This window comes from Protopterus annectens, chromosome 17.part0, assembly GCF_019279795.1.
Source record: "Protopterus annectens isolate FY-2018-M chromosome 17.part0, PAN1.0, whole genome shotgun sequence".
Lineage (NCBI taxonomy): Eukaryota > Metazoa > Chordata > Ceratodontiformes > Protopteridae > Protopterus > Protopterus annectens.
The window spans coordinates 589,905,968-589,928,619 of NC_056751.1; the positions used below are offsets into that span (position 1 = coordinate 589,905,968).

General features: G+C 37.4%; 1 protein-coding gene across 1 annotated transcript in view; it reads left to right on the top strand.

The window, feature by feature from the left end:
* LOC122791469 (tenascin-R-like) overlaps window positions 1-22,652 on the top strand; it is a 77,465-nt gene that overhangs the window by 19,653 nt on the left and 35,160 nt on the right. Inside the window, exon 2 of the mRNA XM_044059214.1 lies at window positions 15,875-16,090. Coding sequence (XP_043915149.1) covers window positions 15,875-16,090 — 216 coding nt within the window. The remainder of the gene's footprint in view (window positions 1-15,874; window positions 16,091-22,652) is intronic.

Genomic DNA, 22,652 nt, shown 5'->3' on the forward strand with positions numbered 1-22,652 from the left:
CTCTTCCTCCTTTAATAGGAGTGCTAATCAGCTGTCCTTGCTAGAATGCAAGTGCACGGCTAGGTGGGTCTGAGTTATCCAATTCAACTTCTGTATTTGCATTCTCTGTTCTGACAGTTCTAATTCTGTCTGTTTCTCCCATCTCGTGATTTTTTCTTCTAGGTCTGCCCATTCTATGTTTCTGTTTTTTGTTAAGCTAACATGTGGTAATCGATTAGATTTATAGAGTGCAAAGAACTCCTGGGGCAATGAACAGCTGGCTACACTGTTCCCTTCTGTGTCCCAGTGCAGGTTACGTAATATCAATCTGCTTGCATGATTTTTAAATAATTCTTGCTCATATTCCTTATCAGGTCCTGGTGTATTACAATAATACAGGGTACAGTGCAACAAGTGTTGCTTATCAATGTCAAGGGAGGGGAACTTGCTGATGGCTATATTCATTAATTCTTCGGTCACAGTCCCTGGACCAGTCGTAACCAAGTCCTGGCTGTACCAATAAAACATTTCACCCTCCGATTGCACTGCAGAGGTATCAATTTGTCGCTGTGCTTCCATACCCTGCATGGTTAGGACTACTGCTATACCAAATAGTTGCATGAGGTCTCTGCCCAAGAGGTTTACCGGGCATTTTGCAGAAACAACAATTTTGCTTTTCTGAGTCAATCCTGAAACTGGATCAGTTATTGCAATATTACGGGAGAGGGGCTCCCGATACAGCTGTCCATTAGCTGCTTTTACCAGTATGTAATCAGGTGACTCTGTGTTTTCTGGCATTTTGGAGGGATGTATCAGGATTCGTGATGCCCCTGAGTCACACAAGAATTTTACTTCCCTCCCTTTTACCAAGAGTGTAACTTGTGGTTTCGTGTCTGCTAAATAGAGCTCCAAGCTCAATAAAGCTAGGTCTAATATTTCATTTTCTTCACTGTCACTAACTTCTTGCACTTCCTCTATCCCCTCTGTCACATCCTCTACTCCCTCTATCACATCCTCATTTGTCCATTCTCTGTTATCCCCTTCTAGTGATTCCTGACTACCATATAGTCAGTCCTCACCCTCCTTGTCTTCCGTGGTTGCCTTCTTATTTTTCCTGCAATCCCTTGCCAAATGTCCCTTTTTACCGCATTTGAAACATTCTCCCCTTTTCTTTCGCCCTTCAAAGTCCTCTGATCGGTGATCAGATTGTTTGTTTCCCTGTGCATTTTTCTTGCCCTTTTTCCCGGACTGTACTACATAAACTTCTGCTCCATCTTCTACAGAAAATACTTGAGCTTTCTTTTTCTTTTTGCTATTAAAATGCCTTTCGGCATGCCTAGCATATTCAAGTAATGACTGTAACCTGCTTGTACGATGGTCTACCATGTGTTTTGTAATAAAACTGCTTATGGGTGCAATACTGCCTTTTAAAAATGCATTCTTTAACTGCTGTTCATATGGGGAATCTTGTGTTTGATCATCAGGAACCTGCATTCCACAGTGGTTATTAAAACATTCTAATAATCTGGCATAGTACCGGTCAATTGTTTCACCTTCTTGTTGGATGCATTGATTAATGCAAGTCCAGTCTGCCCTAGGCTTCCATTTTTCAGAGATGCGGTCTGTAAGACCTTTTACTCTGTTGTCTAGTTCTGCGCTGCTATGTGGGAGGGGTCTTTGTGCAGCGTCATGGGGATTCCAGTTGCCACTAATCATGTACCAATCTGGCCCCACAATTTGTCTAACTACCTTTTCTACCTCTTCTCCGTTTAAGTTATAACTTAACCTCATTCCTTGTAAATCATCTAAGAATTTTCTAAAATTAACTTTTGGATGGGGAATTCCCTCAGTGGCTTTCCGGATATCTTCCAGAGTCCAAGGTCTATACACTAAAATAGTTGGGTCCTGATTATCTTGACCTGCCTGAGGATTAGGTACTTCTATAAGTGGGCATATTTCTTCTTCACTCATAGTTCGTGAATTCTTAACCATTTGATATAACTCGACGTCTTTATTTGAGTTACCTGCCTTTGTTCGAGACCTGGTCTTGATGGGATCTCTAATAAATGGTTTTACTGTTATAATGTCTCTATTTTCAGTGACAACAGGATATCATGGGGGTGGACTAACCTGTTCACTTGCTTCATATTCTGGTAAGGGAGGCGGAGGGGCTGATGCTATTACTAAGTTATTGTCCTCCTTATCTAAAATTGTTTTTGAATTGTTGTTCTTTTGTTCCCTGCGGTTTACTTCCTCAAGCCACCTGTGTGCCTGAGGAATTTCTAATTGGCGTTGCTTTTTTACCCGACCTTTGGAATCGGTTTTGAGCTGTTTGACAAGTTTGATAAGCGAGGATTTTTCTAATTTTCTATCAAATTCATATTTATTAACCCATTTTGAATAATATTTAATATTGTTGGCGCGCTGCGACTGCATGTATTTTGCGTCTTCGGTTAATGGCGGATTTTGGGGTCTTTTTGTGCAATTATTACCCATTTTGTTCTACCCTTTTGATCGTTATGTAACTTCTCTTATTTTTAACGTGGTACCACAGATTTTGTTATAGTCTCTTCAGAATGACTGCCTACTTATTCTGTTTCTCCTGATCTATGACAAGACAGTAATCTTTTCTGTCCCTGACTTGTAAGCAAAAATACAGTCTTGACAGAAACAATACAAATCTGGTCCCTGATCTAAAACAGAAAACAGGAAAAAGTAGATTCACCTTACCTGAGCCTATGTGATTGATCACCTGATTCGCGGAGACCCGTCCTTCAGTCGCAGATCAGAAAGTGGCTGGCCTCTTTTGAACAACAATTCAGTCGGAGGGCTTTTCCAATAAGAAGAACCGATTTGGTTTCTTCCCCGTATGGTTTCAACCACCTGGCCCGTCTGATCTGAGGTGAAGAGAGGATTCCGGTCCGAAGAACCAATCTGTCAAAGGAAAAAACTTCAAAGACCAATTCACATAAGGTTCAAGCAAGGCACCCTTTATTAACTTGCAGCAAGGAGACAAAGCATGCAGGCAGAATGATTTGTCTGAACATTAATGATTAGTATGGTACTTTTATACAGTTCTTTCCATGTCACACAGAAAATGTTACTATTCTATTGATGTAGTTAGACACAGCTTTCTTTATTGTTCTACAGAAAATGTTACTGGACTAATTGCTGACTAGTTGAGAATAACTGCTGATTTGCAAAATATTTGAGAAAAACAACCTGACCTTGGGGCTTATTTTAGCCCACCACAAACTTTCTATTCTTCAATTGTGCAGTTCTAATATATGTGTTACATTTTGCCTAGATTCAAGGTACATTTCTAGCTTAGGTACAAGTAATGCTGACTACGGTTTATACTTTCAAGCATCCTTTGTTTTCATTATCAATAGCTTCTAGCAGCTGTGTACTTTCTCATGGCATAAGCAGAAAATAAATAACTCTTTATTAAGTTTCATGACACTAGTAGAAATGAAACACTTATTATTTTCATGACATTAACAGAAATCAAATGCTCCCTGTTATGTTTCTAATAGCTGTGCAGATTCATGCAGTGTGAACAGAATAAATGTATTAACCCTTTTAAACCTCAAATGCACTAAGCATGCATATTACTAATACATATTTTTCTAACAACATTCTAATTTTATGGTGTGGAAATGAAATACAACTGGATGAGTTTATAGATTCCCTAAATAATTCTATTGATTTTTTGAAATGTATTTACAACAAAGCTTGCGACATGTTCAGCTATCTAGATATTCCTCTATACAAGGATATTGGTGAAAGGAAGTTTTGTTCCACCATCTTTCATAAAGAAACTTTTTCTAATACTTATTTACATTTCAATAGTTGCCATCCTATGTCCCAGAAAAAGAATATAGTAAAAGGGCAGATGGTGTGTTTCTCTATGTTGATTATGGATCAACAAATATTTAAAACTGAGAGCCAAGGTTTGATTACAATGTTTAAAGAAAGGAATCAGAATCGTCCAAATGCAATATTAGAAAATATAAGGGAAGTTATATTTCAAGGAAGGGAATTTAAAAATGCCCTTTTTTTTGGGGGGGGGGGGGTTCTTGTATAATTAATTCAGATAGTGAGTGTACAAAACTAGAATAGGAGCTATGGTGGTTTCTTATAATAACAAAAGCCACAATATTGTTAAAAATCTTAAAAATTAACTGGAACTTAATTTTCATGCAGGAATTAAAAAGGAAATTAGGTGATACATCTTACTTCATTTTTAGTAGAGGGAAAAATTAAAAGAAAGGTGGTAGGTATAGATCTAGAATGTCCAAGCGAGGTAGTTGTAAGATGTGCAGCTACATTAGTGATGGTCCTTATGTTAGTATGAAAATTATCACAAGACTATATGAAGCTCAGGTCACGTTACCTTTGAATACAACAGGAGTAGTTTACATGGTGACCTGTGTGTCATGTTCTGTGTTTTATGTGGAAAAACTAAGCTAAAGTTAAAGATAGAATTTATTGCCATCTACAGGATATTAAGAAAATTATAACAACAAATGCATTATACAGGCACTGTGTATTATGTATGACTTTTAATAAGTTTTTATTTTTTATCATTGATAAGGTGTCTCCAGACTTGAAACGGGGAGATGTAGAAAATTTATTGGACTATAAAGAGTTGTGTTGGCAAATACTGCTAGATGCTAATAACACATCTGGGTTAAATGACAGTCTTTCCATAAAAAATGTGTTAAAAATGAGGTCCCATGAAATTCAAAAGTCTCTATTACTGCAAAACAAATATATTAAAACTTTTATAATTCATGAATATACATATATTTTTATATGCACATTTTAATAGACTAATACAGCGGTTCTTATAATAATACATAAAATGGGGGGTTTTATTTAGTTTAATTAATTTATTAAGACTCTAATAATGGTGGCATAGGTCTAGGTTACTTGATTCATTTTTAAATTATTTACTTATTTAGATTTTTAAACTAATAATATGGTTTAATATGAGGTTTAAATATTTATAAATTAGATAAATGAAACAATGAGAAACAAGGTCACACAGACAAACCAATCAGTAAAAACAACTAGAATTTCTGCATTTAATTAAAAACTATTACTCTGCCTAGCTGTTAGTGTAGAGGAAGGACTAAAGCTTTGACTTGTTTAATTTGCTGAGACCTGAGGGTGATACTCAGCCTTTTAATCTGGAGTGGGGGTCTGCTTACTACCTTGGGACAGGACAGGAGGCTGTAGTATCGAAGAATAGTGTTAGTCTTCCTTGGAAATTAGTGTGTCTGTGTGTGTGTGTGTGTGTGTGTGTGTGTGTGTGTGTGTGTGTGTGTGTGTGTAATTATTTAAAGAACAGCTGTTATGCACAAATAAGCATTAGAAGGCACTGCAGACCTGGGAACAATACTCTATTTCATAGGGTATTCAGTGTGGAGCCGATTATTGGGATGACTGATGAGGACTCATCCGTGGGCAACTATCTTGAAGGCTCTTACACCCGAGCTGCAGTTAATGAAATATTTAGTGGTTTGTATTTGTGTTCCAAGTTTGTATTTTAACTTGTGTGGCACCGGCAGTGTGACTCAAGAGTGCATACATCTGGTGGCCACAAGACTTTTAGATTAATATGAATTTCATTTACTGGTGGGCAGAGGAATAGATCACAGCATTTAATACCTTAGCTTCACTCTTATTTGGCAGTGGTGGGTTTCAAACTCCCCTCTGTCTATCAACCAAGTTCCATTACACAGAGAACCTAGAGTACATCCATGGGAGGACCTCCATATGAAAACATATTAATGCTGGAACTACTGTTACCAGAAATTACAAAAGTTCTGTCATTTAAGGAGTTTTGTAGATCACTTTGCCCCATTGTATTAAAAGTCATAACTGGAGAGCCTTTGAATAAGTAAGCTGTGATCAACCATTTCAAATGCAAGATTTATGTCTATGAAGAGGTTTTCTGTAAGATGCCATTTTCTGTGATTGAATGAGCACTGTCAGTAAAGTAGCAGGTTATTGTTTTGTGCTGTATTTTGTGTGGCAACCATGTTGCTCATTTGAAAGAAGGGTGGATATTTTTACATATTCAAGTTTTTTTTTATATTAGATATGTTCTTTTCAAATATTTTAGCAAATAGTTAGCTATTAGAATTGGTTTGTAATCTGATGCACTGACTGGGAAGGGTATATTTGGTAATGATACAATTCACACATATTTAAACCTAAGATTAACAATTGTGTAAATACAAAATTGACTTAAAATGTTAAGTCAAGGATTTTCCCAGTATATTTCTATCAAACTTCACAAAGGTTAGTAAATGTTCATCATCGTAGTTATAATGATTTTCCAATGTATATATAATGACTATTTTTAAAGTAAAATGAGGGTAGTTAAGAAGGTTGCAAATTTGTGATACTCATTTGATGGTATTGCATTTTGTATCATAGGTCAGTTTGGTTTGATGATTTAGAAGGTAGTTCTTCATGATTTATTAGCATAACATTTTGTATGTTATCGTATTATGGGTGTGGGAAATAAAATACTTTTTCATATGTTTCTCTTAATGCAATTTTGTTTTGTTTTTTTTTAATTTTTTTTTTGCCGGGATAAGAAAATAGAGATATCTAAATACAGGAGATTTCTGCTGCATGGATTACAAGTCTTCATTAGCTTTTCTTGTCTTTTACTGTCAAAACTAAGTAGTATTATAGACCCTTTTTTCATTCTTCCCAAGCCGTATCCCTTTTACTTAGGGTGTCTTGATTTTGTGCTAAACAAGGTATTTGTATTTCTCATATATATATATATATATATATATATATATATATATATATATATATATATATATATTTATATATATATATCTAAGGAGGAACAACCATTCCTGTACTGCAGAGGTCTCCTACTGGCTGCTAGCCTGCAGCCCTCAGAGTTAAAACTAAAAGTTGAAAAAAATCTTATTTTGGAAGTTGACTTCAGGTGACTGGGATAACCTGATACTGAAAGCTAAATAAATGTTTAGTCTAGGTAGATAGGCAAGATTATAGGAATTTCTTTCAGCCGGTATGCCAGGCCAGTCTAAAGGAAGGTAAGTGCTTGTTTGTGTGTGTGTGTGTGTGTGTGTGTGTGTGTGTCACAAAGCACTGCTCTATTTTTCTTCTTAAATTGAATATATTTCTGAAATCTCCTTAAGCTAGTGAAACGTCAACATGTTCACGTCTTTTAGATTCTCTTGTATACCGATTTTCCCATGTCTAGTGCTGCTGTAGTAGAAAAATGAACAAACAGGAACCATCAGTACAACATCAGCAAATTGGAGGTTCTGTTATTTTCCCATGTCTGTTATCTAGTATCTTCTATTTTAATTGCCTGCCATCCTTCTAAGACATGCTAAGATCTATTATATGAGAGGTGCAGGGTAAGCAGACAGGTGCAGCAAGAGGTAGGTGGTGGTAGCAAGAGGTAGGTAGTGGTAGCAGTATTTTTATCCATGAACAGGGAAAAGAAGTATTACATGGGAGTTAGGAGAATATTTTAGTGAACTTAGAGTGCTGTGAGACTAGGGATGTCAAGGCAAAGTGAGCACCAGTGGAGTACTGAACAAAAAGATAGCCTCTAATCATTGAAGACAGGTGCAGTAAGAGAACAGAATAAAGAGTGACTTTTAATGGTAAGCATGTCTTATACTATCTAAAGAAAGAAAAAAAAAACATAAGAACTTAATACCTGTTGCTGACTTTATATTCCACAGTCATGTCTAGATGACAGCATACGTATTGGCATGGCAAATGGCTTGTATTCTTTAAATACTTTACCAGTAAAAACAGACATTCAAACAAACTTATCCTGTTATCAGGGTCTGACTTTTATTTTGTCGGAAATGCCACCAGTTCTTTAGTCTGTCAACACCAGCCACATGAGTCTGTGGCAGTTTTCAAGTAGTATGACCTCACGGGTGAAGACATTTGTTTAAACACAAATTACCAGAATGCATTCAGACTGCTCTGAAAAGCTGATAATTCACTTTGCATTTAAGAAGCAAAACAAAAAAAAAAGAAGAAGAAGAAGGGGAACCTCTCTGAGTGTATTTTATAAAAAGGAATGAAAGCAGAATCACAGAATTCTGCTTTTAGTAGGTACCAGATGGGCAGAAGTGAGAAGCTAATTATTAATTTAAATTTAAGCAGTGATCAAAATGAAAACATTCTAAGCATATGGAATGGAGAATGCATATAATGATAAAGCCTTTTTTAAACATGAAGATAAGATTCACTTAAATGAATCCCATAATAAGTAACTCTAAGCAAGCACTGGTTGATCCACTCCACAACCTCTTCAACCTGAGCCTAGTAATGGGGCTTGTCCCACAGAAGTGCCGCACCGCTGTTGTGATGTCAGTTATGTATTTATTTATTCATTCACTTGATCACAACCAAACATCTGAGGTTTAGTCATAGTCATATACGTGGCTAAAATTGATGGTCACACCTGTAAGTGTGTGTGTTTGTGGGGGAGTGGGGTGTGTAGATGCATTCAACTGTACTTGGTTTTGCAGAATGTCAAATTTTTTTGCCTCAAATTTTGGTATGTTCCTCATATCATGCCAGGTAAATACAGGGCCACAATGGTCATCCCTGTTCAGAATGGTGGACCATCAGCTGACCCTGGGAACTACAGACCAATCAGTCTGACAAGTCTATTAAACAAAGCCATGGAATGAATTATCATGGAAATGATAAACAAGGACATTGGCAGCCTACAGACACTGGACCCTTCCCAGTTTGACTTTGTTAAGGGAAAGTCTTGCCCACTTAACCAGGTAAATTTCTTCGAGAGGGTTGCTATGGTTATGGATAAGGGAAAATAGTGCATACTGCCTACTATGACCTGGCCAAGGTGTTTAATATAATACCTCACTCAGATATTGTTCACAAACACTCAGAACTAGGCATAAATCCTTACATAACTCACTGGATTGTCAGCTGGCTCATAGATAGGACCCAAGAACATACCACTCAACTGTACTCACAGAATTTTCAGATTTTGGCCCGTTTTTCATAAAATTCTGGTTTTCTGGCATATTAGCGGTAAATCATTAAAGATTGAAGTTAGAAAATAATGACAGACATTTAAGTTTCAGGCTTCACATCCATCAGAAAACTCATGTTAATGGAAAACCTGTTATTCTACCAACATTCTAAATTTGTAAATTTGTAAATTGTAAATTATCCCTATTTTTGGGCCTTTGTCCCACTTTTATTATAGCTCTGTACAGATTTATTGCTCTAAGAGGTTGAGAGGTATGCCCAAGAAGCCAGGGTTGGTGAGACCACCTCCATCAAGAGACCTGTCACCAGCAGAGTACCCCAGGACTCCGTGTTGGACCCGCTCCTATTTGGCAAGTCAAGGCTAATATCAAAGCCCTCTGGCTCAGCAAGTTCACAGATGACTGTAAACTGGGAACTATTATAGATTCCCTTCACAACACCAACATTCTACAAGAGGGTTTAACACAAATGACTGGTGTGAAATCCATGGATTAAAACTCAATACAATGAAATGCATTACAATGCCATTTGAGAAAGTGTCCACTCAAGGTAATTACTTCATCAACAAAACACCCCTATCAGTTGCCCCAATAGTTAGGGATCTGTGAACATATTTAGGCAGTAATCTGGTATTCAAACAACATGTTCATAGGTTCGTAGGTGCATAGGTGTGTACTAGGCTAATGGCCCTGGAGCCTTTACAAGCCTAGCCCATAGAAGTGCTCTGGCATCATGCCACCTGACGTTAGTTCCCAGTGCTTCTATCAAGTAGAGCCACTGTAGAGATCCTGGGGTGAACTTTCTATTACCCATCCACTCATCAAGATTTCTCTTGAAGCGGGACAGCGAGGTGCTCTGTATATGGGAAGTCTATTCCAGATCATGGGCAGTGTCTGGGTGAGGAACCTGTCCCTCCAGCATATTCTGTTGATTGTGGTAATTGGGTTGAGGTCTCTGGAGCATGTGATGTGGAGGGACTGGGATTTCTTTAGATGTAGCATTTCTAACAGAGCTGAGTCAGACATGGCTTTGTAAGTCAAGCAGAGATCACCTGTAAGTATGCAATATGAGACAGAGAATAGATGGAGTCTTTTGAGTCTGTCCGTGTAGCCAATATAGTAAGAAAATCATTCTATGTCACCCAACTCATAATCAAGGTTATAGCATCCAGGTCCAGGGACGTAATAGCACCACTCTACTCAGCCCTTATCAGACCATCATTGAGTACAATGCCCCCTTTGGTATGTACCTAGCCAGGCACTTGAAACAATTGGAACACCCTCAAAGGTTCCTCACCAGGAGAATCCAGGGTATGAATACCCTGTCCCACACAGATTGCCTTAAGGTCCTATCTCTGTACTCAGTCTCCTAGAGATCACTGAGAGGTGATCTATGCTTATTATATAAGGCATCCTCAGATCCACCTCTGTTGGATGTCTTGGACGTCTGTAAGATAAACAACACCAGAAACACAAGATCCAAGGACATGAACTTTGTCTGCAACATAAACAGAACCTGCTGTAGGCACCAATATGTGTTTCAAAGGATTGCAGTGCTACAGAATAAGCTCTCCATTTACATGAAGCAGAAGTCATACCTGACCCCGTTCAAAAGAAAACTTGATCACTGGATGGGAAATTTCAAATTCACCCCATGCCTGGCTCCCATGTCTCTGATGGACAGAGGTGGACAGGAAGAAAGTTAACCCCCAACTAACATACCTCACTCCACATGTATAACCCTTAGCTACCATATGCAGTAGGTGTTCAAGGAACTCTGGGACAAAACTGGGTTGGGTTGCACAGCTAGACTTGTAAAGACCCTGGTGGGCATTAGCTTAGTATGAACCTATAAATCTATAAAATTTGTGTTTTTTCCTATGGCAAATCAATAAGGATTGCAGACTCTAAATAATTATGAAAAACATTTGAGTTTTAAACTTAATAGTCTTCAAAAAACATATTACTGCAAAGGTTGTTTGCTATTCTAGCATCTTTCCATGTATATAAAGGCAGTAGCTGTCTCTGATCTTGGTCCTTGGTATACCATTATTTTTCAGCTTTCTCCTTGATTCTTGAGAGAACCAGGTAAGACATATATGGGAGGTGGGCTGAGGGCTTGCAGTGGGTTGCACACTGTATTCTGACACCAGTGAGGTGAGAAGATAAATGCCTTAGTGTCATGTATGTATTTAGTCATCCATTTGATTGCAAATTAACTATAATCACAGCCATACAAGAGGATGTAACCAATGGTCATGTGTGTGTGTGTGTGTGTGTGTGTGTGTGTGTGTGTGTGTGTGTGTGTGTGTGTGTGTGTGTGCGCGTGTGTGCACATGCATGTGAAGGGGGGTTAAATTACTGTAGCCAATTATTATTTTTTATTTTATTACATTCTGTTATGTGATGTGTATACAGTCAATAATGCTGGCTTTAATTGTTGGGTACAAGGGCTGTCTTTGTATGAAGGTGATTGATGCTGTTGCCATTTGTTGAATTTAAGCAGTCATTATTCTGGCTATGTAGAAATAGTGTGAATTTTTGTGAAACCAGCTAGATACTTTACTGTGTCTGTTTTTAACACAGTCAGATATCTTAGGTGCATAGTAAATGAAATAATTGTAACTGAGGAGTACGGAGTTTGTCTTTGATGAAAATGACTGTGCATGTGAGGTGAAGGGGTTGTGGTAGATCTAAAAGTAACAAGTGGCCATAATTTTTTCACTTTCCATCACATTCAGGCATCAATTAGAACTGCACTTAATAAGTGGCTATCTATGATGGTCTGGGGAGGATGAGTGCGATGCTAACTAATCACTGACAGACTGATGATTTGAGTAATATTGGCATCTAACATTGTCTAATTCTCTGGTTGAGTTTTTTTGGCTATCATGCCTTCTATGTAGAGTTCTCCCTGCCTCTTTATGGGTTTACCCATGCCCTTTGGTTTCTTCGCCCAAACCCTCACCTGTATAATATATGCCTCTGTCCATTTCTGTTTTGATATCCATCCCTATCTAACACTATAGTGGTAGACAGAAGGTAACTATTTTTTATTTTTTGGCAAATGGTAGGAAGGGAGGCACTATTCCTAGATAAGATTTGTAGGATTTGTATATCCTTTCAAGAATTTCTTGTGTCATTTTAATGGGGAAGTAGTATATTGTTAGCTTTGGGCACTAAGCTTTAGACACACCTTACATACCTTGAAAAAAATAGCATGAAATTCTTTTCTTACACGTGATTGTTTTGTTCAGGCCATCATTAGAACAAAAAGTTGTAAAAAATTTGAAAGATGCACCTCAGATCATCTAGAAACTTATGATTTCTGGGGTCTTAGCAGTCCTCAGACCCCTGGCTTAGTTTAGTAATTTCTGGCAAACTTATTACAGTAGAGACTTACCTTGTTAGGTGGTGCTTAATAGCATAGCAAGGAGACAAAATGTGAAAAAACAAGGCAGAAGTAATCTATCTGGATAGTGAGGAGCGAGAATGATGGGAGAATAGCAGACAGGCCCTGCAGAAGTGCAGGAGAACTAGAGTGCAACAGGTGCACTGATGAAGTCCTTTGTCTACGCCATATCGCTTCAGGCTGGCCTTGTTGATTGCAGTTAGATATCTGAGGCATATATATTCAGTAAAGCGGCTATAATGCTGGGTACATAATGAGGCAGTCTGTAGATGAAAATAAATGATCCCATTTGTTGTTCGATCACAGATGATAGCCATTGACCTTCTGTAATAGAGCCCCACCCATTCAGTTGTTTCCTACACCCCTCCCCCCGCTTTGTAGTCACCAGACTGCACTGCAAAAACTACACATTGGATTTTGTACTGAGAATATGGGAGTCCAGTTTATCAATGACAGTTTGGTCAGGAGTATAAACTCCACAGGATCTGCTATATCTTACTGTGCATCTAACATTAGCACGTATTGTTTTGTTGCTTGTACACACTCCTCTAGGCTTTACACGTTGGTAGTGGTGAGTGCAATTTCTTTATTGTCTTTTACATGAACATATATAGCTTAGTTTTAAAGTGAACTCTTTATAAATTGACCATTATATTTATTATACATTGCATGTTAGTATAAACTTGAATACAGGGTCTCAAGCTGAATCACTCATCCGGCATTAATAACTCAAATTTCTATTTGACCGAGAAAGCTTTGGAAAAATTTTAGGACTAAAAGAAGAACATTATTGCAAATGGTAAGAAATGTGTTAGAGACCCCTGTAATCTTAAAGATCACAAACACTGCATTGGAGCTAATTCAATAAATCATATTATTTTTTAAGTGCAAAATAAACAACAAAAATGTAGAATGGAAGTTTCTTAGATTGATTTACATATGTTTTTTAATTAACAGAATTTGAAAAGATACAATGTGAACAATGTAAAATATCATATTGAATTTTTATCTAAAAAGGTACTTATGGAAGACCTCTGGAGCACGAATTTCTACTTAGCAATTAATTTAAATTTCATTTTATTGTAATTGTTTCCTCTGTTGGGTATTTCTGAGATCTGTGTTGTTTTTCTTCTGGGCAGAGATACACAAATCAGCACACAATGTGCTCTTGACAATACTATAAATGTGTGTGTGTGTGTTTTTTTTTTAATTTTAATCGAGTGCTGGACAAAATAAAGTGAATGCCTACCAGTATATCAAAATTTAGACTGTGACCAGTCTGACCACCTTAGTTCAGAAAACTGGCCTTATAGTAAATACTTCCCTGAAGATAATTTTATAGGTCACATTAACATAAACTGAGCCAAGAAGTATAATTTCCAGAAGGCCTAGAAAGTAAAATACTGAAAGACTGGGTTTTGCATGGGTGAACGTCCTTCTATATGATGGGGAGAGGTTTTGTCACTGTACCCTCTTCCTAAATACAGATCTTCTTCATATGGATAACTGCTGCTGTAGCCTAATGTATACGAGTTATATTCTACCAACGATACAACAGCCAGACAGCTTCCAATGCTTCAGGGCACCTTCCACATGCCCAGACTGTCTGGTAGCTCTAGCTGAGCTGACTAAAAGACAACTTTGGGTGTCAAGTCCTTCAGAGGTTTACTGCCTCCAAAGAATACGCTCCTCTGAGGTTTTTGAGGATTGACGGTAAGCTTGTTCTTTTCGTTTGCTGGCCAATAAGTTCCCTTTGTGGGAAAAAAATCCATTTTACATTTTTGTTTATTCTTAGTAGTTATCTCTTCAGGAAAGCTATTTTAAAGCTAGGAGTTTGTGTTTTAATGGGCTGTCATGAGACTGTACTTAAAAGTGCTCTTTTTTCCTGTCAGTTTAAAAGTTGTTTAAATGAACCAAAAAACATTTTTCCTGTGAATAATTTGTATGTTTTTTTACTTTATGGGAATAGCAGAGTGCTTTTTACTGTGTTGCTCTGAAAAAAGTGACTTTTAAAGATTTTTGTTTTTTACTGGTATTTGCTGCTTGTTTTCCTGGAAAAAGAGGCATTTTCGGTTTGAAAATGGAACAACTTGTGTCCCCCATGGTTTGTCCTTTTTCCAGCCACAAAAGTAAAAAGTTAAGCAAATAACTTATGTCATTACAAGAGGCTAGCAATTTGCCTCAGACACAGGTGGGTGACTCTGCTGTGTCCATTAGTTGTATCTCAGGCCACTCATATTTTAATCCAGAGCCCTCTGGTGTAGCATCTACAGGTGGTCCCCTGCCATAAACAAACTCTACAACAGAAGGAAGAAATTGTTGCAAAATAACTTAGTCTTCACTACTTTCCAAACTTGAAACCACCTACAACAAAGTTGCTAGATTAGCAGCCAATCTGCCCTCGAGATCACATCACTGTCATACTCTCCAGACACTCAGCTGGCTAGAGTTTCCTAACCAACTCTTATTTACCCATAAACTCTTCTAATTATCCATACTATTTTGAATAAACCCTCCTCTTGCCCTAGCATTTCCTCACTTGTCTCCCTCTATAAGCCCTCTCGATCCCTCAGAAGCTCTGACCAATGTCTCTTACAAATTCACAAACCTAAAAAAATCTATTGGGCAGAATCTGTACAGCTACTTCCCTGCTCTTGCATGAAACAAGCTTCCCAAGAATCTTAGAAACATTTCCTACATCCATGAATTCAAAAAACATCTCAAAAGGTACCTCAATAGCACTTGGATTTGCCTCTGCAATCATCCCACATGAATCCACCCCTTTCTCTACCACAATCCTCTCTATTCCTTCCTTCCCTACTACCACAACTCATTTAACAACTGCTCTGCATTGTGCAATAACCCACTGAAGATAACACAATGTGTTATGTAAATTCATTCAAATGTTTTATTGTATATTTCTTTGCTATGTTTTTTCTTCAATGTTATAATGCCTCTTACTATATTATACTGTGGATCTTTAAATACATTTGCTTAACTGTTTTATTGTAAATTTTTCACTAAATTCATCTTCAATTTTGTAAATGTTCTTACTAATTTGTACTGTGGAGCTTTTCTCCCCTGGCATCCACTGAAAAAGAGCTTTTGCTCAGACAGACTGTCCCAGTTAACAAATGTCAAATAAATAAATATAAATTAAATATATATATATATATATATATATATATGTATATATATATATATATATATATATATATATATATATATGTGTGTGTGTGTGTGTGTGTGTGTATGTAGATGAGGTATAAATCATTCTGAAAAAATTATTTTAAATGCTTAGAAAATGAACATCATGTAATTGTCAGAAAATTGAAAAATAGAATTATATTGGTGCGGTGAGAATTATTTGGTAAACTTGCTAGCATAAGCTAGTAACATTAAACATTGACATCTTTATTTTAATCTTTAACAGCACAACCAATTAACTGTAGTATACTCAACTGGACTATTGAAGAGACATACATCGTGGTAGAATCCAGTGATAAGTTTGATACCATCACGGTTGCAGGAACTAATTATAGCCAACATGGAGGGACTTTTAACATCACCAACTTGTCTCCTGGATGCACATATAACATTACGTTTTTAAAACAGACCTATACTGTGTGCAACATCTCTCTTCACACAAGTAAGTTATCACTTTTGTAATAGAAGATATACTGTGAATAATACTGAAGTGCAAATTCCAGGAGTAAAGATGAATGTGATAAGTACAGTGTTAAAAACAGGCAAAATTACTTTCTTAAGAATGCATATGGGGATTACTCTGTGAAATGCACTGAGAAAAAGACTGCCTGCGATTCCTAAAAGGAAGTATGCCAGAGCTGGCTATGACATATGTTACAGCACACAAATTCTGCCTATAATGGCAGAATTTATGCAAAAGAATATGAGTGCCTGAACAGCACAGCTAATACAATTCAAATGTAGTCATACTGAGTACCAGAGCTGTAACTTAATATGTTTTGCAACACACTGACAATGTTTTTCTAACAGGACTTATCCCCCAGACAAGACACAGGAAGACGTATCTCCTTTTAAAGTGTCAGTTTAGAGGTCCTCCAGCTCTACCTTGTCCTCAGATGCATATAACCCTACAAACTCACACACACAATTGCAGTGAATACAGTTTTACCACCAGACTTTGCACAATTTCTGGACAAATATACATGTACAGAGCTGATACACACACTTAACCTCATACCATTTGGAAAAAACACAGTATAAAAAATATTCTTGTAACATGCCAATACTGTAATCAATCAACATTTCTTCTTAGTTGCTCAAGTACGCCAGTAGAGGTCAGAGTGGCAATGAAATGGAGTGCTATGTTTATGATACACACAGAGAGGCACTCCATAATGATACTTAGAAGGTGCTGGGTAGGCATGATTGGTTAGTTAATACACTACATGCAGGATCAAAATGTTATGAACTATGTGACCCAGTCCTACTCAGGCTCCTGAAGTAGGGCGACTTACCAGTCAAATGCATGTGAACCCCTAGTGCAATTGTCACCACTTCAAAACATAGTGTGATAGAAACAGGAAAACAGCAAATTGTAAAACTTGTTAAACCTCTTAACCGTTTTTTTTCCAGATGAGGGCAGTACCTCTGACATTACTTAACTCTGAGATTGCCTTACTTTAGAGAAAGGTGGATATTCTTAAGTTATTGCAACCTTGGAATTGATATACATCTCTCTTATTAGTGCTTTTATTTTTATAGTGCTGAGGATCACAGTTATAATCCTTGTACTTTCAATAGACACCTATCTCTTTCTTTGTACATTAGCAAATACACAGACTCACATATTGACACTCACATGAATGACATTTGTGTGTGTGTGTGTGTGTGTGTGTGTGTGTGTGTGTGTGTGTGTGTGTGTGTGTGTGTGTGTGTGCATGCACATGAGCGCCTGTGGGTGAACACACACATGCACATGCTTATACAACTTTACTGCCATCTATACTTGCTGTGCATACCACAATCAATTCCATATCTTAGCACATCACATTGTGCTGCAGTGAAATCTGAACCCATAGCATGACAATTTTTGTGAAGGTAATGTAATAGGAATTTATGCCTCCAACTCTCATGCTATACAAAGATCCTGTACATAGCAGGGTGTGCAGCTGATCTTGCTGCATACCCTTCACCTATATACAGAATATGTTTAAATACCCCGGGACCTCTTCATGGGCCCACAGTGTGTGTAAAATGCAGATCCTACATCAGTCTAGATCTGCACTAAGCTGTATGTTTCCACAGTTTAGATTTAGTTGCCCTCCTTCATTCGCTTGTCCACACACACACACACACACACACACACACACACACACACACACACACACACACACACACACACACACACACACACACACACAAACACAGGCACTCGTGTGTGTGCGTATGCTTCCCCTTCTTTTTGTGTTACAAATTACAACCCTAGTGTGCTACTCCTCATGCAGAGCACAGTTTCATTTGAGTTTCAGACTCTAGTGTACCCCTACCTCATAACCCAAATTCTGTACACTTCCTCATTGCACAATCTCAAGTAATTATAAATTGTAATAACAAGTAACCAAAAAGCATTGAAACAAATACAACCACAAAAGTGTTCATGTGAAATGAAAAAAAAAATGGAGAAAGGATGGAACTGTAAGCCTTTATAACAAATACAATAAAATCCAAAGTAAGCACTTTCAGTTCACAAAGATGCATAATGAAATTTAATCAGACTGAGGATGAACAAACATTAAAATACAAATGTAACATGGTGACATGTAACACATTTAACCGATCAAGTGAAGACATTTCAAAAGCAATAAACACACTTTAAGTAAAACTGAACAATCTTAAAAATTAAGCAAAAATGTAAAACAAAAATGTATAACAGCAAACACCAGTGGAAAAAAACAGTGCCAGGAGTTATAAAAAAAGTTTATTCGCTTATAAAATTAAAAAGGTAAACGCTTTCACATCTGCTTCATCAGACCTTCTACAGAAAATGAACTAAAAATTAAAACATATGTACAATGTATAGACTGAAATGAAGAAAAGGTCCACTACAGAAGAATTCTGCTTAAAACACCCTTCAAAGTGCATATTGTGCAGATCACGAGAACAGAAGAAATGAACAATATGTTACCCTAACTGGATGGTGTTGCAGTGCCCATTCCACCACTCTTAAACTCTTAAATTGTTGAAAATGTATTTTTAAATTTAGATATATATATATATATATATATATATATATATATATATATATATATATATATATATATATATATATATATGTATCATAGCCGTCTGAACAATAATAAAGCCAAAATCTATTTGGTTGACTCCATTTGAGAGACTGAAACAGATGGTTGACACGTGTGGCATGGGGGCTTGCCTCCCTGTAAAAGCACTTGATTTTGGTTTACCTCACTCTGCTGTAATTCCAAAAGTTTGTGCAGAATGTGTTGACATTACATGTTTTTGACATAGGTACATCAATATTTTGGTCGTCCATGTTACGGTCATTTGACCAGCTGTCTTACATCCATATAAACATTCCCTAGTAATGTGATTTAAGGGTGAGAGCTATCTGTCCCTTAGTGAGTATTTTTTTTTAGTTATACTTGATTAAAGTATTACCCTACAAGTGAAGTTTTCACAGACTGAAGGCTAAGTGAAAATAGATTCCTTATCTGTTTCCCCTAGCAGATGACAAAAGTGAACAGCCTCCCCACAAAGGCATTTTAAATAAACTGTATCATCATAGGGCTACTATACAGAAATAAGCTGACCTCAGCACATGAGAGCAGATCTGAGGAAATACGATTTTTGCCATGGATAGTAAGAATTGTGAAAGATTGCTAAGTCAAAGGGTAAAACTTTTACTTGTAGTGGATAGTGTGTGGTATCGTAAGGGGACATTAAAGGAGTATTAAGGAGAACTCCACCCAAAAGGCAAGTTTTTCTTTCCAAAAAGTGATTTTCCTCCCCTGTAACCCAGCACTAAGCACTTCTGTCATTTAAACATTCCTAAAATGGTACTGGAACTGTGTCTGTTCAAAGAAGAATCAACCAGTTGCAAATGAAGAGTAATCTTTATTACTGCAGCATACTGGAATTTCTCAGCATCACCCCAATGCCTAAATGAACTTATATCACCTCATCTTGTGACAGTAATGGGGAGGATTCTACATCTCAGCATGTGTCTACCACCATTGTGGAAATATGTTTCCAGATGACTAGTAACAAAGATGCACAACACATGCCACGCAAAAGGGTGCTGCAGCAGTGGGTACCCATCATCCAGCTAAACGTAATGGGTGACAAAGTTGTACGGTGATTAGGGTTCCTGCTGCACAACACTTAATGCTATAATTCATTACTCATATTGGAGTATTTTCTGTGTAGAGCATAAAGCATGCCATAGATAAACTGGTATATACTATATGGTTTGTGCATATGCTGTGACCAGGATAGTTTTGCTGTCTTGCAGTAACTGAGCAGAAGGACAGGTTTCATCTCCCACCACAAGTCTGATTTACATAAAGCTGGCAAATATAGTCTGAATAAATTAATGATCCCTGTGTTTATAGAAAAATAATAGGCTATCAGTCTGCAGACTATTACAAGCCTAGGCAATAAAAAACTATGTATCTTGTATCTGTGAGGTAAAGACCTTAACCATTATGCCAACCCTGCCCCCCACCTTCTTCACCTCTTTATATACCCGCACACCCACACACACATATATATATATATATATATATATATATATATATATATATATATATATATATATATATATATATATACACACACACACACACACACACACACACATATATATGTATTCTTAAATCTCTTGTACATCAACTAATAGGTTCATAGGTTCATAGGTAGGTACTAGGCTATCAGCCAAAGGGCCTAAGTAAGCCTAGCCAACAAGGTTCCCTGGCTTACGCCACCCAAGAAAGTTAATTTCCTGTGTTCCAGGGTGTATTTCCTATTTCCCATCCACTCATCAAGATTTTTCTTGAAGAGTGCTAATGAGGAACTTTGCTTTACATAGATGGGTAGTTGTTCCAGAGTATAGGAAGTCTCTGGGACAGGAATCTATCCCAATAGCATGTCCTGTTTATTGTGGTGACAAGGTTTAGGTCTCTAGAGCATGTTGCTTGGAGGGATTGGGATTTCTTTATGTGTAGCATGTCCAACAGCTCTGGGTTTAACATAGCTTTATATGTGAGGCAGAGATCTACTCAGAGTAGGCAATATACAACAGAGTAAAGCTGGAATTTTTTGAGACGGTCAGTGTAGGGCATCTGTCTGAGGCCAGTAATCCTCTTTGTGAGGTACTTCTGTGACCTTTCCAGCTGCTGCAGATGTCTTGTGAAGTACATTCCAAAAGGGGCATTGTACTCTATAATGGGTCTAATGAGTGCCGAGTAGAAGGGAACAATGACCTCTTTTTTCCTGGATGAGAACCCTTTTGTGATGAGTTGTGCCACATAGATGGATTTCCTAACTACTGTGGCGATGTGATTATCAAAGGACAGACTACTGTCCACCTGGGTCCCAAGGTCTCTTATCACACATTCGGCATTAAGTTGACTGCATTTATGTGGTAGTTCATGGGTACAGAGATTTTACCAAAGGGGATGACAATGCACTTTTTGGCATTGAGCTTGAGGCCATTCCTCTGACACCAGGCATCTGTCTCAGTGAGGCCCTTCTGTAGGATGTCCACATCATTTGGGGACTTTACTATGGCTCCTAGTTTGCAGTCATCTGTGAACTTCATTTGCCAGAGGCCTTCTGTGTTAGCCTGTACTTCAGAGAAGTAGATACCAAACAGGAGAGGTCCCAGGACTTAACCCTGTGCTACTCCACTTGTCACTGGTTTGAAGCCAGATTTGGAGTCTGAAACTTTTACAGTGTGGGTTCTGTCATTGAGCCAGTTGGCAACCCATCTTGTGATGTAGGGATTTATCCCTAGTTTAGTGAGTTTATCTATAATTCCAAAGTGGGGGATGGTGTTAAAAGCCTTGGCGAGGTCAAGATAGGCTGTGTGAACCACCTTACCCTCGTCTATGGCTTTGGTGACTGCCTCAAAGAAGTCAATCAGGTTCAGAAGTCATCTGCCTTTCACAAACCCGAACTGGGTGGGGTCCAGAGTCTGGAGGTTACCAATGTCTTTGTTTTTGAGTTCCATGAAAATAGCCTCCTCCTCCAAATTCCATACCATCCTTGATTCCTTGATTTCTCAAAATCTCTGAATCTCCCTTACCTGCATGATCCTTTTTCATCTCTGCCTTTTCACAGTGTCCCTTAATTTGGCAGCCATTCCTCATCCCAAATAATTTTCTCTCCAAAGTGTCTGTCCAGCCATCCGATTTATCTTTCTTCTACCTGCCTATAATATCCCTTATCTATTTTCAATCTCCCCATTTCTCAGTTAACTCTTCCACCAAGTTATTCATTTACTTTTTGAATTTTCAGTTAATATTTCCTCTCATTAACTCTCATAATGTCTATGTACTAAACCCTTGTACTCTCCAGGGTTTACATGTAGTGACCAAATTTGCTCTGTTTTCAGATAGACCGTAATGTCTGTGTAATTTATTATTCAAACATATGATTGACTAATGTCTGTATCAATGTATGATTGTTCCAATGTAACCAGATGACCGACTAATATGTTTGTCCATTGTAAGTCTTTCAATGTATCTTGTGTTTTGCCCTTTGTAAGTCTATCTATGTATTCTTATTCCTCTATAAGTGTATTTTTTTCTAAATGTAATTTTCTATACATACTGTGGAGCTTTTCTCCCCGAGCCTCCACTGAAAATGGACATTCATCCAGTTGGACTATCCCGGTCAACAAATGTAAAATAAATATATAATTTCCTGTAGTTGTGTTCCTTCTAAGAGCTGACATTCAACAGCCATTCTTATTCCTCCTAGCTGCCATCCTATTTTCCCATTGGTACTACACTCTGTTTTTATTCAGTATAAAGTGGTGGCAAACCCTCATAATCTCAGAAAAATGGTTGTGTCTGGGAGATGTATATAGATATGTATACATACATATATATATATATATATATATATATATATATATATATATATATATATATATATATATATATATATTTGCTAGTACAATACAAACAGCAGGATCATAA